The following is a 12,439-nucleotide window of genomic DNA, read 5'->3' as shown; positions in this document are numbered from 1 at the left end:
ATCCTCACTCTCTACTCACATCCTACCATTCACTGACTGACAAAAACTGGTTTATTCCAAGGACACTAGGCTTTGGGTCTAAGAACAGTTTTACATTAAAAGAGTACCCAAGTATTTTATACGATATTGAGTTTCAGTTTACTATAGGCTACATCTTTGAAGCCCATGGGACACCTCTGACTTGTAGATTTGCTTAGCTTTTGTTTTAAAGAATAAAAACAAACAAACAAAAAACTACCGCTATTTAACATTTGGGAAGTGTTCCACAGAAGTTTCAGCTCTAATGAGTCTCGCACATACCAATGGGCTGGTGTGCAGAGTGCTTGCTTGTTCTTTTGGGAAGGCATGGTGCTCTTCTTATGACTAGCCCCGCTGCTACCTCCTTTCTATGCACTGATCATGGCCCTGGCTCTTTACTACTCACTCACAGCTGACTACTGTTTGAGAATGGTATTCCTCTCATTCTTAACCAAGAAGCAGAACCACAAAAAGAGGGTGTCTTAGGGTTCTATTGCTGTGAAAAGACACCGTGACCAAGGCAACTCTTACAAAAAGCATTTAACTGGTGCTTGCTTACAGTCTGAGAGGGTTTAGGCCATCATGGCAAACAACATGGTGGTATGCAGGCAGGCAGGCATGGCGCTGAGAATTAGCTAACAGCTTTACATACTCATCAGCCGGCAGCAGGCAGAGAGAGAGACAGAGAGAGAGAGAGCTCCTAGGCCTGGTGTGGGCTTTTGAAACCTCAAAGCCCACTCCCGGGGACACACCTCCTCTAACAAGGCCACACCTCAATTTGGGCCTTTCAAACTGTTCATCATCTGAGGACTAGGAATGATATACACGAGCCTATGAGGGCATTCTCATTTAAACCACCACAGAGAGTATCTGTAATTTAAAAAAATGCAATGAATGCCTTTCCCCCTCCCAAACCCAACACTCTTCCACAGTATAGGAATAAAGTGCTATTTGTACACCTTTTCTTTAACATGGCAGCAGGGCTTACCTTCAGATCAAGGCTGCTAAGGCTTACAACATCATCATCTTTCTCTCTTCGCTTTCTTTTCTATAAGAGAAAAAAAGAGATTTGATTCATACATAGAACTAAATGTTATTGCATTAAACAAAGATTCCATGCAACTAGAAAAAAATCACTCCAAGGAGCTGGAGCAGTTAAGAATGCTGGCCACCCTGGCACCTACGTCAGCAATTCAATCACCTCTAGCTCCAGCTCCACACTGGACGGATGGACTGACTGACAGACAGACAGGCAGGCAGGCAGGCACACACACATACACAGATCCCATGCCCTCTTCTGACCTCTGTGGGCATCTGCGCGCGCGCACACACACACACACACACACAAATATTAAAAAACACTTCAAAAAGGAGAACATTATTTTGATTAGGGAGATTCACAAATTGTCTCTGAATATGCATTGTCTAAACAGTACCCTCTGACTAAGTGCTCTCTTGCTAAAGTGATTCTTCACCACTAAAAATTTTATTTATGTGGTGTTTTCAGACCAGAACTCATGTAAGTTATGAGCCATCTGTACTGCTACAGGAAAAGGAAACTATTTTATTTAGAAACACACTGGGTTTTATGTTGCTTGTTTTTTTTTTTTTTTTAAGGAACTTTTGTTTATCAAGGGGTGAGGGAAGTCTTTGGGGTGGGGGATCCTTTCTTATAGTCCAACTCAGATTTATTGCCTGAAGCAGAATTTATCAAATGGAAGAGGAACAATTATATCCTGGAATGATCTGGGTAATCAATCATTCAGATCTGCTTGGTGCCAGTGGTAGCAAAACTGTATACATATCTATCATTTATAGTTCTTAATCAATTACAAACAAACACCATTGAGCAGCATTTTTATCATTCCACATCTCAAAATAACTTAACACATTCCTTGGGATCCAGACTAGCTCTTGCAAATGCCTAAAACTAACCATCTAAGGCTCTCTTCAGTTCTTGGCCTCATGAGACGAAAAGGCCTGGAGTCCAGTTAGAATCGAGCAGAGCAGTTAAAAGAAAAGGAAACATCTGGAGAGATGCAGGGGGAATAATACAGCCAGAAAGCAGAGAACGCAAGCTACCATGAAAATAAGAGGAAGTCTGTGAAGTGAGAAAAGCTATCTAAGCCCCTTGCAAAAGGGAAAGAAACAAATCTAACTAATTTAAATGGAAAAAAAAAATCTCAAATCAAATCCTCTAAGCCCTTGGGAGCTGGAGATATGGCTCAGCTGATAAGAGCACTTGTTGCTCTTGCAAGGGACCCAAGTTTGATTCCCAGCACCCACATGATGCTTTACAACCACCCATAACTCCAGTTCCAGGGATTCCAATACCCTCTTCTGACTTCCACAGGCACCAAGCAGGAATGTTGTGCACATACATACATGCAAGCAAAACACATAAAAAAACACAATGAACAAGTCTAATTAAAAAATTAAAACAGGGCTGGAGAGATGGCTCAGAGGATAAGAGCATTGACTGTTCTTCTGGAGGTCCTGAGTTCAATTCCCAGAAAGCACATGGTGGCTCACAACCATCTGTAATGAGATCTGGTGCCCTCTTCTGGCCTGCAGTCATACATGCTGTATACATAATAAACAAATAAATCTTTTAAAAAAAAAAATTAAAACAACCCCCAAATATAAAATTACTCCAGGGGGAAAAAGGAGTAGAATGCCACACTATTAGGGAATGAAGGCACACGAGAAAGAAATGTTCAAGCCGACAAAACTGCAACTCCATTCCCAACTGAGCTTAAAAGGCACTGAGAAAATGATACAAGAAATGAAGGAACATTATAAATTAGAACTGGGGAAAAAACTTCAAAACTAAAGTGACAGCTTTTAAGAAATCTTTATTGATTCAAAGGTCATGTTAAAAAAATATAGGAAAGTATGAACGATGTGATCATAACTTTGCAAAGCCAGCTAACCTCAAATCCTAAATATTTCTACCTGTCTGGAGAACCTATATATTAACAGGCAAACAACACGAACAGAATCTACAGCAATACATGTGGAGTTGCTGACATGGGTCAGGAGAGGCTGCAGATGGGACAGGCCTACATGCGGGTGTGTGTATGTGTGTGTGTGTGTGTGTGTGTGTGTGTGTGTGTGTGTGTGTGTGTGTGTGTGAAACTATGAACTATGAACTACCTAGAAGTTACTTTTGTTAATATGCCGCATGTGGTTATACATGCCTCCTCCCACCCTAACACACTTATCATACCAGTGGGTGGAGTAAGTTCTCAATGCATGGGTGTAGTGGTTTGGATACAAAATGTTCTCTGAAAACTACTCATGAACTGAAGGCTTGGTCCTGAAACAGGCAGCATTCAGAGGGGACTTCTGGGGAAACGACTACATCAGGAGGCTCCTACCTTCACCAGTGATTAATCCATCGATAGAGAAAACCCAAGACAACTGGGAGCATGGAACTACAGGAGGAGGAGCCTAGCTGGAGAAAGTGGGCCACTGGGAGTGTGGCCTGGAAAGACAGACCACGTCTGGTCCCTTCCTGTCTGTCTTTCTCTGTTTCCTGCCCACCACAGATGAGGAGATTTGCTCCGGCAGGCCTCTTTGCTCAATGTGGCCCAGAAACAACAGTTGCCAACCACTGGCTAAAACCGTGGAATCTGCCAAAAGAATGTTTCCCTTCTTTCAGGTATTTACTACAGTGAAGAAAAAGTGACGAACAGAGTGGGTCATTTTCTGGATTCTTGGTTTTGTTTCTGGGTCTACTTACCAAATGTGTGTCCGTATCACACTGTGCCTTAACTAACAGCAGTTACAGGCACCCTAATCTGTACACTTGTGTTCTGGATCTCCTTCCATGGGAATTGGGGGCTAGTAAACTCTAATCAGATCTCTTTTAAAACTATACAAAATATCGAGTCATTCCATGAGAACTGACTTTTTTTTTTTTAAACAGTCTTTTCCTGCATGAAGGAAAAGGTCTTCCATGTTCTTCAATGCTTTCCAGATTTCCCCATAAACATTACACACATCTTTTCATGGGCTTATTTCTATTAAATTCCATCCTACTTCTACAATAAAAATATTTCAAATGAGTGTGCAGATTGTGCTAATCATGGAACTTTTTATGAACAGTGGATAAATGATACATGTAATTAGTAAAAAAAAAGTATAGGAATGCCCAATAGAAATAAGTATAAAATACAGAAGAATAGAATATAGATTAAGTATGTCTTGTTGAATCCATCGGAACATCCAAACATATGAGCAACACTTGGCAAACTAGAAAATGAATCATTTTTTTTTGCCATTTTCCTTAAATAAGCATAAAAATCATGATTTATTTATTATATATGTATTATGATATACTAAATTTTAAGTATAAAAAGAATCAATTTTCTTCATCATATCATAGAAAATTAAATGCTTGTGTAAAATCTTGTCCTAGGTCTGAAGAGATGGCTCAGTGGTTAGGAGCACTGGTTGCTCTTCCAAAGAACACAAGTTCAATTCCCAGCACCTACATGGCAACTAACAACCACATGTAACTCCAGTTCCAGGGGATACTGGCTTCAATGGGCAATGCATGCACATTGCACACAGACATATGTACACGCAGGCAAAATACCCATACCCATACAATAAAAATAAATAAATCTTAAAAATAATCCTTGCCCTAAGATGGTGAGGCAGTTCCTGTCTTGAAGTAACCAAGAGCAGATAATCATTCACTTATATATATGTACATGTGAATACATATAATTCATAGTCAAGCATTTATAAATTTTAAACATAGTATAAAAAGTTGTCAAAGAATGTATACTCAAAGGAACAGAAAGGTTCAGTTTTAAAGGTGAATTCATATGAGTGCTTTGAAAAACGTTTTATTTACTTGAAATAAAACTTTCTTTCAGCCTTTGGCAATAAAGGAGTAAATCAGGTTGCCAAATACGGCGTTAGAAGTTCTGCTTCCTCAGTGATTCAGTAGCACAACTGAGCTGTACAGCAGAATGAAAGACAACCGAGGAATGGATCCCAAGTTGTGAAATGAAAAGCCAGGCATCTACTCACCAAAGTGAAGTCCCACGAAGGACCGGGTGTTAAAAATGTGAAGGAGCTGCCTCTCCGAAGGGAGCATCTATGGACAGAAGTGTCAGATAGTATAGTAATTTCAATACAGTAAGGTGCTTGACAGATAAAAAGCTATCACATTTGCAGCCTCAAAACTAGTTAAAATAGTGAACCAAATGTCAGCAGTTGGAAAGAGCAACGTCCTTCCGAACAGACACGAAATATAAGAGGGCATATGCCATCCCCAGAATCTTTACGATGAAGAGACTATATAAAATTAGTGGAGAAATTACTATTCAAAAGTAATCCTGCAAACCAAACAGATCATCTTGGGAGTCTATACACAACTCAACAATATAAAATCTATTAATATAAACAACAACTTTAACAATTATTTTTATTAATAATAATAAAAGACAGCAAGAGAACTCATAACTACATTTGGTACAATTCAAAACTTATGCCCAATATTTTTAAATAAATAAAAAATTGACACAATAAAATCAAAATCATGTTATTTACATTAATGCAAATCTCTTTTGATTTTTAAAAATTTGTATTAAAGCAAGAGAATCCTGTTACAGAACCTAACTTTTCCTTTCTAAAACCCCACTCTATGGTTGATCTCCAGGACCCACACGGTGGAAGAAACACACACGTGCCTATACTGCCCCTCCTCAAAACAAAAACAAACCAATAAAAACGAAACAAATTTTTTCATAACATACACTTTGATCATATTCTTTCCCCTCCTTCAACTCCTACCAGATCCCTCCCATCTCCCTACCAATCCAACCTCAAAATTCTCTCTCACAACAAACAAATAGGAAAAACAACAACAACAAAAAAAATCGAAACAAACTTAAAAAAAGACAGTAAGACAAAAATACCAAAACAAAACTTGTGAATGTGTACTGCGCACACACACACACACACACACACACACACCCCACCATGGCATCTGTTTTGTGTGGGCCAACTATCCCCGGTGTGTGGTTTGGATAAGAATGGCCACTCTAGGCTTATATATTTGAATGCTTAGTCAACCAGTGGAACTCTTTGAAAGTATTAGGATTAAGAGGTGTGGACTTAAGCCGGGCGGTGGTGGTACACGCCTTTAATCCCAGCACTCGGGAGGCAGAGCCAGGCGGATCTCTGTGAGTTCGAGGCCAGCCTGGGCTACCAAGTGAGTCCCAGGAAAGGCGCAAAGCTACACAGAGAAACCCTGTCTCGAAAAACCAAAAAAAAAAAAAAAAAAAAAAGAGGTGTGGACTTGATGTTTAGGAACTGTGTCACTCAAAGGGATGGGCTTTGGGATTTCAAAAGCCCATGCCAGGCCTAGTCACACTGTCTTTCTGCCTACAGATCTGGGTGTAAAACTCTTGGATACTTCTCCAGCACTGTGTCTGCCTGCATATTACCATGCTCCCCATCATGATGATAATGGATTAACATCTGAAATTGTAAGTAAACACACAATTAAATGCTTTCTTTTATGAGTTCCCTTCATCATGGTGTCTCTCCACAGCAAAAGGTCAGTAACTAAGACACCTGGGCATGGGGCCTGCTCTGGAGTGTGGGTGATATACCAGTAACACTCCATTGAAAAAACAAACCAATTTTCCCTTTCCCAGTAGGTATCAATTGCAAATAGCTTCTTGGTTCTGGGTGAGACTTTGTGTCCACTTCCCATTTTCAGTGCTGGATTTTGTCTGGTTTGAACCTGTTGCAGGTCTAGTGCATGCTTTCAGTCTCTCTGAGTTCAGATGTGTATCAGTCCTGTTGTATCTGGAATATACTGTTTCCTTGGGGTCATCCACCAATTCTGGCTCCTGTAGTCTTTCTGTCTCTTCTGCATAGAATCCCAAAGGGGAGGGGCGTGACAACAACATCTCATTCAGGACTGAGTGCTCCAAAGTGCCTTACTCTCTGTACATTGCCAACTTGATACAGACTGGTTTATCTGGAAAATGGAACCCCAAGTGAGAAAATGCCTCCATAAGACTGGCCCATAGCAAGTCTGTGGGAGCATTTTCTTGATTAACAGTTGATGTGGGAGGGCCCAGTTCACTGTGGGTGGTGATGCAGCTGGCCAGGTAGTCCTAGGTGGTATAAAAATGATAGCTGAAAATAAGAAGTCTGGAGAACAAGTCATAAGCCATATTCCTCCATGGTCTTTGCATTAGTTCCTGTCTCCAGGCTCCTGCCTTGAGTTCCTGTCCTGACAGCCCTGGATGATGGACAACAAGCTATAAGATGAAAAAATCCTTTCCTTCCCAAGTTGCTTTTGGTCATGCTGTTTATCACAGCAATACAAAGTAAACTAGGAAAAGTATGATGGAGAATTATAATACCAAAGTATAAATTAATTACATAATGACAATACTAACCTTAGAATTTGATGTCTGACAGTTGGAAACAAAAACTAGCTCTTGAAAATCTTAAAACAAAAACAAACCTAACTGGGAAATACTCCCAGTCTGATGGCAAGATTCTTTTATGCACTATCAACAATCAGTTTACAGTAGTAACTCCTTCCTCCATTTCAATAACAAGTTTCTATTTATTTTAACATCATGGAAAAAATAAATTGAAAAAAATAAAGAACTGTGCACAGAAAACACATGTAACAGTGTCAACTTTCAAAAATTTTGGAAAATACTCTTTTATTTTCCCCTTTTAATGAGAGTTAGACTCAAAATATAACCACTATCTTAAGGTCTTGTGGAAAAAAATCATTTTCATAAAACATTAACATCATAAATGGTTTTTCTAGAAGAACACTGGACAATTCACTTCCAAAGGGACAAAGACTGATATGTAGTGCTATAGTACATCAGTCTCTCCATACAGACATATTATTCTTTTATATACCAAAGTAATTAAATCATTTAAGGCATAAGATTAACACATTAAGGAGCCAGTTTGGTTCATTAAGCTGTGTTTTCTTTAACTCCAGGGTAACTTTCACTGGGCCTCTAACATTCTTTCTTTTCCTATGATGTGCTCCTGAGCACTGTAGAGTACCATTATACTACATTAGTTTTAGTAGAAATAAAGTATTTTGCCTGTCTGCATGTAAGTAAATCACATGCATACAGTGCCTGTGGAGGTCAGGAGAGGGCATCAGATCCCTTGGGACAGGAGTTACAGATGGTTGTGAGCTGTCATGTGATCAGGAATCAAAGCCTGGTCCTCTGCACGAACAAGTACTCTTTTCACAGCTGATTCACCTCTTCAGTGCTCCCCATTCCCACTGGTGCATTGTATTTCATCCCTCCTTGGCCTTGGGATCCTTGACTCCTTTTTCTCCTCGGCCTGGACTTCTTCACAATGAAGCTTTTTGCCTCAGTGTAATTTCTCATTACTTCCTCTTCCATAGCCCTATTTCAGGTTCTGCAGCTACAGTGAATGAGTACATACACCCAGAATTCATCATGCCCATTTATTTCAGGGCCTTTTTACATGAGAAGTTATTAATCTATCTACCTGCTTACTTACTAATCTGTTTAGTATGGCAAGGTTTCATCTTAGATGACCCTGAACCTCTCTGATCTTCCTCTACTTCCAGGGTGCTGTGATTACAGGCATGCCCAGTACTATGAGGTGCTGGAGATCAAACCCAGGGCCTATGTATGCTTACTGCACTCTACTTACTGGGCTACATCTCCAGCCTTAGAGTCATCTATTCATTATGCACCTCAAGCCAACAATCCTCCTGGACTCAGGAATTACAATAGGGAGATATCTCCTGTCTTCTCTAGCCAGGATGAAGTACTTCTTTTATTTGCATCAATGCTGCTCTGTCTATCACTAGAAGCTCTTACCAAACACTATTTAACTTGCTTATTCGTGCCTACTAGATCACTTTTCATCTCTACATTCTTTGTATCTGACATTCATTTATTTTTTGAACGAACCACATTTTTCTTCAATCCATTGGAAACAATTCTTGGCTCAATATTCAAAGTAAGATGGGGTTAAAGCCTGATAAGTTCTTATTTGAAAGGGCTGAGAATAGCTAGTCATGGTAGCACACATCTGTAACCCCAGTACTCCTGAGGTAGAGGCAGGAGGAACAGAAGTTCAAGGTTATCCTCGGCTTCATACTGAGTTTCAGGCCAGTCCGGTGAGACTTGGCCTCACAACAAGTGAATGAACAAACAATCAAACCCAAAAGGCTGAAAAATGTGTAAACGAATTTAATATACTCAACCAATTTAACACTCTTAGAAATACAATTGGATAAAAATCCTCTAACATAGTGTTGAGTATGGAATACCTGTATGAAAAGTCACTAACAACAGATACCATACACATGAGCGTGTGTGTGTGTGTGTCTATACCATTTCCTCTAACTTCCTAATTAACTAAATCAAATTTGAAATTCTTTCAAAAATATTTTTACATTTATGGATGTATGTATGTATGTGTGTGTACATATGTGTATATATGTGTGTGCAGGTCAGAGACCAACTTGGAGGTGGGCTCTCTCTTTCCATTATGTGGGTCCTGAAGCTCAAACTCAGGTCAGCCTTGTCAGCACATGCCTTTACCTGCTGAGCTGTCTCACTGGCCTGGATTTGAAGTTCTCACAATGAATGTCCACCAGATGCTAACAACTACAAGAGCAGCTCCTCAATTCATTCCCACATCCCCCACTGCCTTCACTTCACTCCTCACCTGTTTCAAAGCCCCCTGGACACAGCCAGTAGGATTCTTCTTCCCAGAGGAGCACTTGCTGCTCCTCTGTGCTTAGAAACATTTCTTCCAGATTCCCTCATCTCCACCCCTCCCTTGCCTCCAATTGCATTATCATCAAGAGACTTTCCCTGTGATCTCTTAAAAATAGTAATGATCTCTATGCCCCTCACTAGGCTTTCATTTACTTCCTGATGTTACCAATCCTTCCCAAGAGAATTTCAGCTTCCTAAGAGCAAGAGCTCCAGCTATTTTTGTTCACTAAAACCACCATTATCTACAACAGTGTCTGATGTTAGGGAGTATGCAATAGTATTTATTGCTGAATGAGTATAGAACCACCTCCATCCATCTTTTGGAATCCCTCCTTTTCTTTTCTCTTAACTAGTCTTTCCTGATTCTCCTAATTCTCAGTCTCAAAGATGACTTCCTTCTGCACATAAGACTTCTTTGTAAACACAGGATGAGAGGAAGTTTCACAAGGCAAGCATTCAGGTAAATATTTCCTTAAACTTCAAACTAATAAAAATCAGCACCAAGTGAGAGAATCTAGCTCTTTACAGAGTTACTTAATACATTGGGTTTACTCATGCCTTGTTAATGAAAGTAATGTGTTTGCTTATTCCTCAAAACCATATAGCACAAATGGACTATAAATTATATAAAAGATTAGTTTAAAATCGTATCAAGTGATCTGGGTGTGGTGGTACACATTGTAATTCTAGCACTGGGGAGCCCAAGGGAGAAAGACCAGTTTGTAGGCAGAAAGGTCTGTTGCCTGCTCAGGTGACAATTCCTCTCCTCTCCACCGGTTCCATGAGTTTTGGTCTGAGCACCTGCAGTCTGCTAGTTTCAATAGAGAACAGCTCTGTGCGGAGTACGGTATGAGTTTCTGGCCAGACTCTCTACGTAGTTGAGTTCTAGGATGACCAAGTTACATAGTGAGAACTTGAATCAGAAACAAAACCACCACCAACAAAAAACCCAGACTTCTGAAAAGATGGAGCAGATACAGGATTGTTACTTTTACAGATTAAAAACTGACAGACAAGGCTTATGTAGAGACTTCTTTGCACAAGCCCATGCTAGCACCGAAGTTCACAACGCCTTATACGAAGTAGACACTATCATATACTCACTGCACAGACACAGACTCAAAGTTATACGATCTGTAACTTCAACAGAGTCCAATATTATGATGGGAACCACTATATTCAGTATTTTAAAACAAAATTTTCATATTTCACAGGTCAAAAGACTTACAGAGCAGTACAAATGCCATTCCAATTCCCTATTTGATAACATTGTGATTTCCACGGTCTCTCTTCCAGACACAGATTTCTGAAATCAACCTAGCGTCCACCTTTTCCAGACACACAGAAATAAAGACACAACACAGACTATGAAATGTGCTAATAATCAAAAAAGTCAGTGAGTGTCTTTCTCCGATCTCTTCGTTCCAGGAGCTTGGCCTATGCTGGTCTGCAAAAACCATTTCATTTCAACAATCGCTTTTAGGCTTAAAGGGCTGGTGCCTGCTCAGGTGACAATTACTCCGGTCACTACAGGTTTTCCATGACAGTTTTGGTCTGAGCACCTGCAGTTCACAACTAGATTCCTGTAGAGAACAGCTCTGGTGCTGAAGTGTATGGTACCCCGGAAGGGGTTAAAGGAAATTGTCAACAAGTCCAATGAGTCCGCCCCTTCTAAGCGGAGCCGAGCAGTCGCTGTCTGGGGCCTCAGCTCAAGGCAGGCCCTCGGTGCCTCCGGCCTGGCTAGCACACTCACCTCCCGTGGGTTCCCCCGTTTCTGCCCGGCCTTCCCTTCCCTCCCCTGCTCCATTCCCAGTACGCGGTGACCTCCCGGCTCTCTCGTCCACCCCCTTCCTGAGTCTCTGGACTCCATCCCTGGTGCTCCCCATCCACCCACTTCCCGGGTCTCCCGCATCCATCCCTGGCTCTCCCTACCCACCTCCTGCCACACTCACCTCCCGTCCGCCGCCGGCCCGGGGGTGTCGGCCGGAGGCCCTGCGGCTCGGTCCTCGCTGAGCACTGAGGCCCTGCGGCTTCTCCTCCGCGGTCGGGGCTGCTTCTGAGCCGCTGGCTCTGGCTCCATGTCCGGGGGTAGGGGGTGGGGCGGTGGCCCAGTGCCCGGGAGACCGACCGTGGCGGGCACGGTGCCCGCCAGCTTCTGCGAGGCAGTAAGTTGCCTTCTAGAAGGGAGCTGCTACCGCCATCATCCGGGGATTTGAAAATGGCGGCGGCCCAGCGGTCAGCCAATCAGAGAGCGGGGAGCGGTTGCTAGGATATGTGGGGTCCCGCCCTAGTCCAGAGGACCTCTCGGCACACTTCTGGAAGCTGGAGAAAGTAGTAGCGGAGTGAAAGTTAAGGGTTTGGAGGTTTATTCTAACTCCTTTCCTGAATCTTCCAAAGGCAGGCTCTATTCACTAGAACCTATGCTGCAGACCAGGATAGCAAGCCAGTTACCATTTGATGTTGCTTAGCATTAGACAGGTTGACTCCAAAGAAAGGCTCAGTTGCACATATAAACACTAAATTATTCGTGTGGGATATACGGCCATTTGCCAAAAACAATACCTGTGTTCTCAGGGATGTCTCCGGATAACCAGGGAAATCTAGTCATGTCCTCCTGTCTTCCAGTACTTTCTCTGGTT

The 12,439-nt window shown here is 41.6% G+C and overlaps 1 protein-coding gene across 1 annotated transcript in view; it reads right to left on the bottom strand.

Annotated features, from left to right (window-relative positions):
* The window catches only part of Net1 (neuroepithelial cell transforming 1), a 32,609-nt gene extending 20,600 nt beyond the window's left edge, over positions 1 to 12,009 (bottom strand). The window contains exons 1-3 of the mRNA XM_028891116.2: positions 11,753 to 12,009; positions 5,065 to 5,131; positions 1,007 to 1,066 (exon numbers count right to left, since the gene is read on the bottom strand). Of these exons, the coding sequence (XP_028746949.1) occupies positions 1,007 to 1,066; positions 5,065 to 5,131; positions 11,753 to 11,880 (255 nt within the window). The 5' untranslated portion in view covers positions 11,881 to 12,009. The remainder of the gene's footprint in view (positions 1 to 1,006; positions 1,067 to 5,064; positions 5,132 to 11,752) is intronic.
* Between the last annotated feature and the right edge of the window lie 430 nt (positions 12,010 to 12,439).

This window comes from Peromyscus leucopus, chromosome 5 (assembly GCF_004664715.2).
Source record: "Peromyscus leucopus breed LL Stock chromosome 5, UCI_PerLeu_2.1, whole genome shotgun sequence".
NCBI lineage: Eukaryota > Metazoa > Chordata > Mammalia > Rodentia > Cricetidae > Peromyscus > Peromyscus leucopus.
Note: the sequence above shows the minus strand (reverse complement) of the source record. Positions and strands in the feature narration are given on the sequence as shown.